The 13,082-nt window shown below is 40.1% G+C and overlaps 1 protein-coding gene across 3 annotated transcripts in view; it reads right to left on the bottom strand.

Moving 5' to 3' along the window:
- Positions 1–380: 380 nt before the first annotated feature.
- Positions 381–13,082, bottom strand: part of SKP2 (S-phase kinase associated protein 2) — a 33,331-nt gene continuing 20,629 nt past the window's right edge. For all 3 annotated transcript variants that reach the window (XM_060092806.1, XM_060092807.1, XM_060092808.1), the window contains 3 exons: positions 8,343–8,394; positions 8,063–8,170; positions 381–2,302 (listed from right to left, as the gene is read on the bottom strand). In XM_060092806.1, the coding sequence (XP_059948789.1) occupies positions 2,089–2,302; positions 8,063–8,170; positions 8,343–8,394 (374 nt within the window). In that variant the 3' untranslated portion in view covers positions 381–2,088. The remainder of the gene's footprint in view (positions 2,303–8,062; positions 8,171–8,342; positions 8,395–13,082) is intronic.

Raw genomic sequence — 13,082 nt, 5'->3', positions numbered from 1 at the left:
TTGCGGTGAGCGGGGGCTGCTCTTCGTTGCGGAGCGCAGCCTTCTCATCTCGGCGCCTTCTTTTGTTGCGGAGCATGAGCTCTAGGTGTGCGGGCTCAGTAGTTGTGGCTCGCGGGCTCTAGAGCGCAGGCTCAGTAGTTGTGGCGCACGGGCTTAGTTGCTCCGTGGCATGTGGGATCTTCCCAGACCAGGGCTTGAACCTGTGTACCCTGCATTGGCAGGCAGATTCTTAACCACTGCACCACCAGGGAAGCCCTAGGGCTTGTTTTAAAGTGCCTTATTCAGAGGGCTGAGACAAATCCCACACCATACCAAATGTTCATTTTAACCAGAGTACTTAAGAAAGAGAGAGAAAAAAGGAATACAACTTAGCTGAAGTATTCATTTTTATAAAAATGTGTTTTATTTTAAAACAAGTCTATAAAAGTAGAAATCCCATAAAAAAATACAGATTACTCTGACATGTTAGCAAAGTAGCTTACGGCTGGACTTGAGTTTGGAAGTACTGTATGTTTGAGGGCATCCGGAAGTCAGAGGCCAACCGGATCCTACCTCCAGCCCTTGTCACTAATCTGTAAACAATAATTTCAAGTAGTATTTAGCACTTTTTAACTACTATGGAATTGAAACCTAATCATTTCCGGTGTAACACTACTTTAAAATGTTCTTCCTTAGGTCTGAGCAGATAAGGGCACTTCATACCATTGTTTCTAACATTTGAAAAATCTGATTTAGAAAAAGCAATGTTAATAGAAATGATGAGTTTGGGCTTTTTGTTCCATTTTGAACATATGGGGAGGTCATCAATTTAAATAAGAAATTAGTGTTTTGTGTTTTTTAAAGTAAAGTAGAATTTAATCCTTTTGCTTCCATGTATCATTAAAAAAAAATCATTGATGCCATCAAAAGGTTCAACACCTGAGACTTAACTTTTATGCAGGTGCCGGCTGTGCTAACTGCTCTGAAACTGCGTGGAACATACACGTGGTTCTGCTGTGTATTTCTGATTGAAACGAACATGCGGTTCTTCTTAGGGAACTCTAGGTCCAGTAACCTTAGAAAATGAGTTGTTTCAATCATTGCGGGAGGCCATTTTAAACAGAAAAGGATAATTTAAAATACTTGATTCCAGAGTAATATAAAAATAACTTCAAGAACCTCAGTGATAAAGGAAAACAACAGGTAACCTCAGTTCAGCATTCCAACCATTTTAAGAATTAGAGACTGACTGGTTCCTACCACCTTTCTAAAACAAAGCAAGTCACTTTAAAAGCTAAAGAACCTATGTTAACATAATTTGATCATAAAGTCAGAAGTCCACAATTAAATTTCCTCAGCTAATTTAGAATGCTGGGAACACAGTACATAAAGGAGACTTCATTAATGTGCATTAGAGGATCCCCCAGGTTAACCTGTCATAGAAAATTGCCTCTTGAGCCTGTAAATTCTAACCAATTCTATACCTCTGGTTGGCCGGTTGTTTTTTTATTTAGGTTTTAAGGTGAATGCCCTGGGGCTATTTGTTTCCATATACCTAATTGCAAATCTAAAGGCAAAGTTGAAATGTGTATTTTTCTTTCTATCCTCAGCAGACTGCCGCAAATCTATGATTCTCATTCTGTTCAGCCTACAATACAAATAGCTTATTATTTTTTGCAACCTACATCTTATAAAGCAGTACTGAGAAATTAAATAGAAGAAAGTTCAGTTGCCATATAGGCTATAAAAATGATTTGCTGGTGGTGATTTTTAAGCTTGATTCTAAGTAGATTTAATAAAAAGGGCACTTGGAAGAGGTGGCTCAAATTTTGCTCTTTAAGGTCTCTTGACATTATAGACTCACTCTCCTAAAATTTCAAAAGGCATACAGCTTAGGCTCTTAAGGATATAGCAGTGATAAAAGCTTTCATAGTCATTTTTCAAAAGCAACACTTCATAGTTTTCTCTCTCCAACGGTTCTCTAATATACTTGTAGAATGAAGGCAAGAGAAAACCAAGAATAAAAATAGCTGAGCTCTCCACAAGTGGGCTTCCTGCCTACTTTCCCTGTTCAAAGAAAAGAAGAGACACCATCCTGCAATAGATACTTCATAGACAACTGGGCTTCTGCAGTGTCAGTCGGCATCTGATGCCCCATATCTCCTGGTTCTTTTTGTTGCCAGTGGTTGGCCTGGCGATGGTGGTGAAAGGGGAACAATTAATTTGTAGATGAGGAAGGGCTTCCTTTAATAGTTGAAGGGTACTGTCTGGCACGATTCCAAAGACTTGTAGTGTTTTTAGTGTGGGAATTTCTCCGAGTTCACTGGAAAGGAAGAGAGAGACTTTCAGAGCAGCAGTATCTATGGTAACTGTTCCCCTAGAGTAACATGACCCACTTTTTACAATTTGTATTATCTTTTATAAAATGCAAACTGAAGACATAATTTGCGATCAGTGATTTGAGAAAATTGTAAAGGTGAATCAAACCACAAAGCACAGTCCATAGCTTGGGCAACACAGCGTAAGGAAACACACAAGTGCATTTTGTTGAATTTCTAATAACTGGAAAACTCCAAGGTTTATTTAAAGTCCAACCATATTTTCTTCCTTTCTCCATTCTTGGTTTAGACTGAAAAGTGTCACCGTGTTGTGAGGAGAAGCCAGCAAGCTAGTGGTGGTAAAAGTACATGTTTTACTGTGGCATCAGACGGAGTCACCAAAGGCTACATGCAACTTAAGGATATGGACTTGACCTTTACTTGAACTAGGCTCGCCCTCTCAAAGGGAGATGTGAGCAGAACCAATAACTTCTAAATAATGGTTAATACTCAACAAGTCCATTACATGTGATGAAACCTAACAGTGACTTCAGGACGATATTTTAAGGTTGTGTGTTGGGTGCAGATAGAGACAACAGACATCCTACTTCTCTACACAGTACCACTTTTTTTTTCTGTCACATGTATCACCGTCCTCTTCCTAGGTATTTCACATTACGTGAAACACAACTCAGTCAAGAGTGAAATTCTGTTCCACAAAAAAGGGAGCCTGTTTTCCCAAAGTAAATACTCTTTGGTAATGATTCTTTTTTTTTTTTTTTTTAACCCAGGTCTGTGTGCTTAGAAATTCATCTCTCTGATCTGTATGTGCTCCAGGTTGGGACACACAGTACAAAGTCTCAGGAAAGGGAATATTTAGTTTGGAGTTTCAACAAAATCCCACTGCAGATCGATGAGCTCGATATCCATCACCTAGAATTAGAAGCATCCTTTATATGTTCATGTTGCCAACAATTACTTAAAAAAATAAACCTTGCTGATAGTAATTGTCACCTTGCCTCCAATCTTTCTTCCTGTCAGCTTAGTGTATACACCAATGACCAAGGCATCTTCGTAAAGCCTAGCTCAGACTATGTCCTTCCCATGCTCAAAAATCTTTGATACCTCCCTCATGTTGACAGAACTCAAACCACTCTGTTGGCCTTGGGCCCTTCATTGCTAAACCTGCTCTCCCGCTTTTCCCGCTCTAAGCGTATTTATTCTACATTCAAGGAAGTGTTTTAAACCCCATAGGTGTTTACATACATTAGCTGAAAACAAGAGGAAGGGTAATTTAGAAAATAAAAGTACTATCCAAGTAAAATAAATATGCTCGGTGTTCCTAAGGGGGCGGTAAGATCCAGTGGTCACAACAGACCGAAAAGAAAGTCAGCAAGAACAAACTGTTGTTGTTCGTAAAGTAAGCTAATCTCTGGAACAGAAACAGGAATGCACGGGGCTTCCCTGGCGGCACAGTGGTTAGGAATCCGCCTGCCAAGGCAGGGGATGCGGGTTCAAGCCCTGGTCCGGGAAGATCCCACATGCCGCGGAGCAACTAAGCCTGTGCACCACAACTACTGAGCCCGCGAGCCACAACTACTGAAGCCTGTGCGCCTAGAGCCCGTGCTCTGCAACAAGAGAAGCCACCGCAATGAGAAGCCCATGCACTGCAACGAAGAGTAGCGCCCGCTTGCTCCAACTAGAGAAAACCCACGCGCAGCAATGAAGACCCAACACAGCCAAAAATAAAATAAATAAGCTTATTTAAAAAAAAAAAGAAAAAAAAGAAACAGGAGTGTAAAGAAAGGTCAGTATACATAGGTGTTTATACTTATTTTCACTGAAGATGATAGCAATCCTGTCCCAAACTTAAATCCCTCTTATGTGAAATCTGAGTACGAGAACTTTGTCATAGCCATGAGAATTTGGTTTCTGCGATCTCCAGATTAGCCAAATTGTAAGACATTCTGAAGTGGATAGTATTTAAAAGAAGAAACTATAGGTGGGAGTGAGGAGAGATGGCAGATGATAGAAGAGGAAATGTTCTTGCAACAGCACTTCAAAAGAGCTTGGTGAGGAAGGAAATTACACCAGACACTTTGACACTCAGGTGTTTACATGTGAGTAAGAAGTGAGCGGTGTAAGATGGGATGGTGGACGAATGATCATTCCCAAGTTGAAAAACCAGAAAGTCTCTAAAATTTTAAGGAGAACAAAAAACCAAAAAACAACAACAATCCTCTTGTATGTGTATCACCTACAACACAGCAGAACACATATGCAAGTATCTCTTTGAAACTACAAGGTAAGAGACTGAAAAGCCAACGAAGGGAGAGTAAATAGGTATGAATAGTTTAAGAGCCATAATTTCTGACTTAAGATGTATAAAATGACACTGATGTCTTAAAGTGTCTCTAGTTAGTAAACAAAAGGTATTTATAAACGCTTTCACAGGTTCACTGCTTACCTCATCTACATAATCCCATTTTCCTTATAAAATCTTAAATTCCTCAACTACAAATTCTCCTACAGGAGTTATTATTTAGTCTCTCCTAATCTCAAATCACTTTACTATCTACAGCTTGGATTTCTTACTTGAATGAGAAATACAGAATAATTAGGACTTTTGGATATAAGGAAAACAGACCAATTAAGGAGTAAGGGAATCAATACAATGAGGGTATATCCTGCAGACAAAAACCCTACAGTTTCCCAAGTATTTTAAAGCATTATCATTACAGAAGAAACACACTCAAATTTTATTTTCCCACTTCTGAGATAAGAAATGAAAATTCTTTAGCACAAATGACTTTCTGGAAATTATTGTTGAGGATCCTAGAATTCTTACTATGCATTTCACAGACATCAGCCGCCAGAATGACTGAAATTGGAGGGCAAGACATTTTATCTGGAGAAACTTTTAAGGATAGGGTACTAGCAAACTCATCTTAATGGATTCACAAGGTAAACCAGTATACTATCTACGTAATGTCTTAAGAAACGTACTCTTTTACCTTAAAGTTCAAGGACAGCATCTTTCTTCTGTCTGTTCTCACTCTATTCTGGTGGTCTGGCTTATCACTAAACTCCTGATGCCCCTGTTTCCCTTATTTCGAGACAATATTTAGACAAATCAGTTACAACAATGCTGTGAGGGTTCACACCTAGGTCTGTGACTTCAGGCCCATGCTCTGAACCATCAATTCACACTGCTGCAGATATTACCATGCAAGCATTATCATCCCACTGGCTAAAAATATGTGAAGGCTCACGGCCTCCCCTTAGCCTCTGCTCAAGAGAAAGCATTTGGGTATTCTCTGCTTAGCTTCTTTCTCTCTGGAGAGAAAGAACAAAAGTAAGACACGTGGATAGATTCTCTTGAGAAAAGCAACCAAAAAAGAATGATCACTGCACTCCAGGGTGCTGCACAGACAATGAAGCTGAAGCCTAGATGGCAAGGACGGGAAAGAATGGCTGACAGAGAAACCTTTTTGGGTGGACACTGCAGGCTCCTAGGAGCTCTGGATGCTAGAAAATTCAAGTGGCAGGAGATTTTTTTTTTTTTTTTTTTTTTTGCGGTACACGGGCCTCTCACTGTTGTGGCCTCTCCCGTTGTGGAGCACAGGCTCCGGACGCGCAGGCTCAGCGGCCATGGCTCACGGGCCCAGCCGCTCCGAGGCATGTGGGATCTTCCCGGACCGGGGCACGAACCCGTGTCCCCTGCATCGGCAGGCGAACTCTCAACCACTGCGCCACCAGGGAAGCCCGGCAGGAGATATTAGTAAGAGTTCCATGCGTATGAATTGAGACCCCAACATCTGAGAGCCCTGAAACTAAATACTAGCATTCCTTTTAGGCAGTGCTTTCCCAAATGAGATACCCACTCAGACCCTGAGCCCCAAGATTAATTACAGTGATTTATTAAAAAATGTAATTACCAGATTCCCTAATTCTACTAGTTAACTCTATGTAGCTGAAGTATCTGATTTATTCATTAATTCCTTTTTAAAAAAAAATTATTTTTTAAAAATTGAAGTATAGTTGATTTACAATGTTGTATTGGTGTAGAGCAAAGTGACTTAGTTATATATATGTATACATATATTCTTTTTCAGACTCTTTTCCATTATAGGTTATTACAAGATATTGAATATAGTTCCCTGTGCTATATTACAAGATACTGAATATAGGTCCTTGTTGTTTATCTATTTTATATATAGTGGTGTGTATCTGTTAATCCCAAACTCCTAATTTATCTCTCCCCCCTGCTGTCCTTTCCCCTTTGATAACCATAAATTTGTTTTCAATGTCTGTGAGTCTATTTCTGCTCTGTAGATAAGTTCACTTGTATCATTTTTTTAGATTCCACATATAAGTGATATCACATGATATTTTCCTTTTTCTGTCTCATTTACTTTACTTAGTATGATAATCTTTAGGTCTATCCATGTTGCTGCAAATGGCATTATTTCATTCATTTTTATGGCTGATTAATATTCCATTGTATGTATATGTATGTGTGTGTGTATATATATATATATATCACATCTTCTCTATTCATTCATCTGTTGATGGACATTTAAGTTGCTTCCATGTCTTGGCTACTGTAAACAGTGCTGCTATATTCATTAATTCTTGAAACTAACTTACAAGATCCAAACCAGTAATTTGAGGACTACATAAATTCTGTGTTCAAATTCACTACCTTTCTTTGGTAGGAACCAGAAGCTTGATTACCTTCATATGGATAGTGAGTTTAAATGAGGTCAGCAGCCTAATTCAGGGCATACTGGTTGGAATGAGAAAGAAGGGCACCAGGCCAAATCCAAAGATACTGACTTCTTGAGGTTTTTAATAAAACTGCTATACATTTATATTTGAACCAGGGAAGAATTTTCCAGCCCTTTGAAATATAGGAAAACTTCTTAGAACTATAGAGATGATGTTATTTCCAGGATGACTTGGGTATAGTGCTTCTTAAAAGGAAGATGGACCCGATTCTGTTTTTGTTTGCACTACCTTGATTTTGTGGAAGTTGCTGAGCAAACTTAAAAAAAGGTACAAAATTAATCCCTGTAACAGCTACCAGCTTAGATACAGACTACTTTGCACGTGTCCAGGAGACCTGGAATGCAGACCCAGCTCAGCCAGTAACTCACTACTCAGCTTTGGGTAAGTTACTTTACTCTTCTGGATCTCAATCTCTCCCCTTGTCAAAGACAGCATCACTCTTACAATACTTACTACTTAAATTGTTTATTTTTTCCATTCCTTGACCAACCAGGACAGATGCCACTAGAAGATTACAGAATTTTTCCTCTAAGCTCAGATGAAGGCTTTTGGAGTCAACTCTAGTAGACTTGAAAAGTTTCGGAAACACACACAGGCACGCACGCACACACACGCACACACTGGGTCTGCCTATCCCGTCATATGATCTGAGCTTCCTGGGAGTAAAGGCTATCTTCTCCCACTTTTGTAAGTTCTCCACAAGTACTAGTACAGTATTCTAATATTTAAACTCGCTCACAGCTAAATAAACATTTAGGAAACTACCTCAATCCACTCAACTTTACTAGACATTTTAAGCAAAAAATTTTGCCTTGGTTTTTCTATTTTGCTAGTCTTTCCTAACCAGTGTGTGGTACACTAATTTGATGTTTAAGTAAGTTTTAAACATCTGCTGTTAATAATGGATTTTACCACCAAGGGACATCTCTTTTGGTCCCTGCCCTCTGCTTGCTTTAGAAAACAGAAGTACTTACAGTAAAGTTTCAGGTATTATGTCATAGCACCGACTGAGTGATAGGTGTTGGAGGTAGTTAAGCTGGAAAAATTCCGGAAAGCAGTCACTTTTCAGCATGACACTATCGCTGTAACAGAAGGAAAAATTCAAAATCTAGCCATCAATCCCAGATGGAGAAGACAGGAATAGTCTTATCGCTTAGTTCCTTCAATTCAACATATTAAGATCCTTTCTTCATTCAGTGAGCAGTCATGAATTTTCATTTTTTAAAAAATTTTTTGTCTTAAATAAAAACATACCTTAAGTCTAGGTGGACAAGACTGGGACATCTTCCAACTAAGGTAGAGACATCTAGAAAAAAAATGATGGTCATTATCAAATGAGGAATCAGATAAGGATCCCTGCTGTCAATACTTCATTTCACATTGTGCTGGAAATTCAGAATGGTGCAATTAGAGTCACTCACTATTAGAGACAAAAAACAAAATTATCATCTTGGCATATAAGACTTTCTACCTGGAAAATCCAAGAGAATCATCTGAAAAAACTACTGGAAATACACAGTAAGAGAACTAACTGTAAAATGACTGGAAAACAAACTCCTTAGCTTATCTATGTGCCAGCAATAGCTGGCTGGAAATAGGGAAAAACAAGTCCTATTCACAATAGCAAAAAGCAAAACCAAATAGCACAATATATAAACAAGCAACATATCATAAAGGTACCACTCAAAATCAGTGGGGGAGATCATGGATTATTAAAAAAGAATATGGCTACCACAACTGGAAAAAAATTTACTTCTCCAGCTCAAATAAAATATCCAAATAAATTCCACATGTTAAAAACTTCCAAATGCAAAAATGAATAATTATTCGTTGCATCTTGGGATAGGTAAGGAGTTTCTAAACATAAAGTAAAACATAAAGGGAACACTGATAATTTACTACATCAATTTTGTTTATTTTTATTTATTTATTTTGGTTGTGCTGGGTCTTCACTGAGGCACGTGGGCTCCTCTAGTTGCGGCGTGCAGGCTCTACAGCACACAGGCTCAGTAGTTGCAGTGCACGGGCTTAGTTGCAGCGTGTGGGATCTTGATTCCCTGACCAGGGATCGAACCTGGCCCCCTGCATTGGAAGCACAGAGTCTTAACCACTGGACCACGAGGGAAGTCCCCTGCTACACACATTTTTAAAAACTCTACCATGTTAAAGCAAAACAGAACACAAGCAGAATTAAAGAGGTATCAGAAAACTGAGAATAAACGTTTCCAACAGAGGTAATGGTCTTATTATATAAAGAGTATTAAAAAAAATGGGCAAAGAATATAAACAGATACTTTCCAAAATATAGACATAATAAAAATGGAGCAAGAAATGCAAAATAACATTATTGCTTTTCTGCCATCAAATGAAAAACAAATCCTATTATAATGCCCAGAATTGATGAACTATCATAAAGCAGGTCTCCCCATATACTAAAAGTGGGTATTTAATTTTATGCAGCCTTTCAGAAGACCTGATTTTTTTTTTTTGAGTGAGCTGATCTTTTTTTAAAAAAAGTGTTCAGGGTATTACACATTTAGCTCTTTGGCTCAGTAATTCCACTTTTAGAAAAATAATTAGAGATATGCATTAAGTTATTCACTGTAGTGACAGTTACAAAAGCCCCTCCCCTGATTACTTTAATAGGTTAACCTTCATCCAGTCTATGGAACACAATGCTAATAGCAGCTATTAAAAAGCTTTTTAATAACATTTTGTGACATGAAAAAATACTCAGGATATGTTGTATAGTGAAAACAAAACAAATAATATAAAGTGCATTATAATCTCAATTTAGTTAAAACACACAAACTCATATTTACACACAAACACACACAGAAAGAAAGGGGGTTGGGGGTTGGAAGCCTGGAAGAAAATAATCCAAATGTTAACTACAGTCACCAATGATGGTAGGATCAGAGATAACTTTTCAGAATTTGGAAGAAAGTCACATGCCGTACTGTGTAATCAGAAAATGAATCAGTGTTATTTACTTTGAAAAACAGACAAATTTTATTAATGTTTGAGGGTTTTTTTTTTCCCCCTTCTCACAGCTACATCTTCAGTCCCCTCCCCTCCCCTGAATCCTAGACTTGCATTTTCAACACGCCCACTGGGCTATGTGATAAGCATCTCAAATTTATGCCTAAAACCAAACACTTGATTTCTCCTCTCAATCCGCTCCTTCCCTAAAGTCTTCCCCATCTTAGTAAGTGGGAACTTCACCAATCCAGTTGCTGTAGCCAAAACCCTGGGAGTCGTACTTGACTGCTTCCTCATATCCCACATCCAATCTGTTACCACATCCTGTTAGGTCAGCTTTCAAACTGTGTCTGAAATCGGATCACTTCTTACTTCCTCAAATGTTACCACCCTAGTCTCCAGCAGCCTTTTCCCAGCACAGCACCAGGAGACTTCAAAGGTGAGTCAGATCATTTCACTCCTGCTCAAAACACTCCAATGGCTTCCCATCTTGCTCAGGAAAAGAAATGGAAACAGCGCTTTTGCCTTGGCTTAGAGAGCACCCCCCAGCTATCTCAGCTCCTACCACTGTCCTCCTTGCATCCCTCCCCCTTCACTGGCTCCCATACCGAGAGGAAAAAACCTCACACATTAATAAAGTTTGTCTATTTAAAAAAAAATAAATAACATTTATTGATTCATTTTCTGATTACAAAGTAGCATGTGTGACTTTCCTCCAAAGGCACTTGCCGGTCCTTAGTGCTAGAATGTTCTTTCCTTACATATCTACACGGCTCACTCCTTCACTCCTTCAGGTCTGTGCTCAAGTGTCACTTCCTCAGGGAGGCCTTCTCTTTGACCATTCCGTCTGAAAAGAGCCCCCTACCTGCCACACTCCACCTGAGCACTCTGCTTTCAGTTCTTCCTCCTTGCATTTTCACCTCCTTTTATCACATTTCATTCCTTGTTGATTGTCTGGCTTCCCCACCAGAATGGAAGCTTCACAGGGATGACTGTCTCTGTTCTGTTCAAGGCCACACCTCCCAAGTCTGAACAGGGCTTTATGCATTATAGGGGCTCAATAAATTGGAATAAATTTGTCTCATTAGTCACTAAAAAATGAAGAAGTGCACAGCACAATTTGAAGGGACCCATCATCTCGCCAGCCAGCCAGCCACCCACAAAATCCACAACCAGATACAATCTTATTTTGCCACCACCTGGGAAAGAACGAAACCTTGGGGGATAAAACTGGTCAGTCTCTGTCTCCAGCCCTTGTTGAAGCCGTGGTCTTCCCTGGGTGGGAGGAGTTAGTAAACAGCAGTCCCTGCCAAGATTCCTCTTCACTGTCTCCTTCATTTCGCTTGAGTTAGAAGGGATCTTAGAAACCACCTAATCTAACCTGTCATTTTAAAAGAGACAATTTTAGCTAGAGAAGTCCAAGTAAATCCAAGACCAAATAGGTCCTCCAAACCTCATTCAGTGCTCATCTGGGTAGAGAATGAAAACATCAACAGGCAACCGTTACTGATCTCTCATTATGTGCCAAGAACAATTCAACATCCTGTACACGTATTAACCCATTTATTCCTTACTCTAAGAGGTGGGTTCTGTTATCTCCATTTTACTGATGAGGAAATGGAGGAATAGAAAGGTTAAGCGACTTGCTCAAGGCTCCCCAGTAAATGGCAGAGTGGGTACTTGACCCCAGGAGGTCTGGCACCGGTCTTGGAGCTAAAATACAAAATCTGTATTACCATCTAAACAATGAAATAGTGTGTGCCACTGCTAAAGACATCCATTTAAAAATCTTTGACTCCCATTGTATAATTAAGGAAACTAACACCTCAACTTCTACTCTGCGTCTTTGTCCTTGCCCTGAATGTGTCTATCAAGCAGGATTTTACTACCTATGATTCCTGCCAAAACTCAGTAAAAAGGCGTTTGTTCTTTTTCGGAGGAACAAAGAAAAGGGTTTTAAGCCAAACTTGGACACAATTTACAGCAGTCTGCCTACAGCAGAGGTTCTCGACCTTGCACCCAGAACCTTGGTTCATTACAGAAAAACTCTCAATAAAGAAGTGGGAAATTCAGATATTGGCAGAAATGTACATAGGGCACTGTCTTCTCTTGGGGATGAAGAGGGAAGAACCAGGGGTGGGATTCACTGTGAAGAGGATGCTCACTGGTGGGAGTTTAAAATCCTTGGAAGGCAACTTGGCAAGAACTATCCAAAACTTGAGAACGGAACCTAATCCCTGAGCTGGCAATTCCACTTAGAAATGCGCTCACAGGTTCACTTCTGTCCGTACCAAAGTTGTTTATAAAAGGGAAAAACTGGGCTTCCCTGGTGGCGCAGTGGTTGAGAGTCCGCCTGCCGATCCAGGGGACACGGGTTCGTGCCCCGGTCCAGGAAGATCCCACATGCCGCGGAGCGGCTGGGCCCGTGAGCCATGGCCGCTGAGCCTGCGTGTCTGGAGCCTGTGCTCCGCACCGGGAGAGGCCACAACAGTGAGAGGGGCCCGCGTACCGCAGAAAATGAAAAAAAAAAAAAGGGAAAAACTGCAAAGATTATAAACATTCATTACAACGAGATCAACTGAATAAGTTATGAATGAATCAACACAAATATATTTGATGGAATATCACAAGCCACTGAAAATGACATTTGTGTAGCTACTAAAATAGGGTTACCTGAAACAAAAACGTGTTACAAAGAATTCCATACACCATGTCCCATTAAAAAAAAAAACACTTTTTAACAGGAAAAAAGACTGGCAAAATGTTAGCGGGGGCCTCCCTGGTGGCGCAAGTGGTTGAGAGTCCGCCTGCCGATGCAGGGGATATGGGTTCGTGCCCCGGTCTGGGAGGATCCCATATGCCGCGGAGCGGCTGGGCCCGTGAGCCATGGCCGCTGAGCCTGCGCGTCCGGAGCCTGTGCTCCGCAACGGGGGAGGCCACAACAGTGAGAGGCCCGCATACCGCAAAAAAAAAAAAAAAAAAAGAATAAGGAATGAGGGGGCCTCCCTGGTG

Source organism: Mesoplodon densirostris, chromosome 3, assembly GCF_025265405.1.
Source record: "Mesoplodon densirostris isolate mMesDen1 chromosome 3, mMesDen1 primary haplotype, whole genome shotgun sequence".
NCBI classification, from domain to species: Eukaryota; Metazoa; Chordata; class Mammalia; order Artiodactyla; family Ziphiidae; genus Mesoplodon; species Mesoplodon densirostris.
The sequence above is the reverse complement of the archived record's forward strand: the minus strand, read 5'-3'. Positions and strand labels throughout refer to the sequence as shown.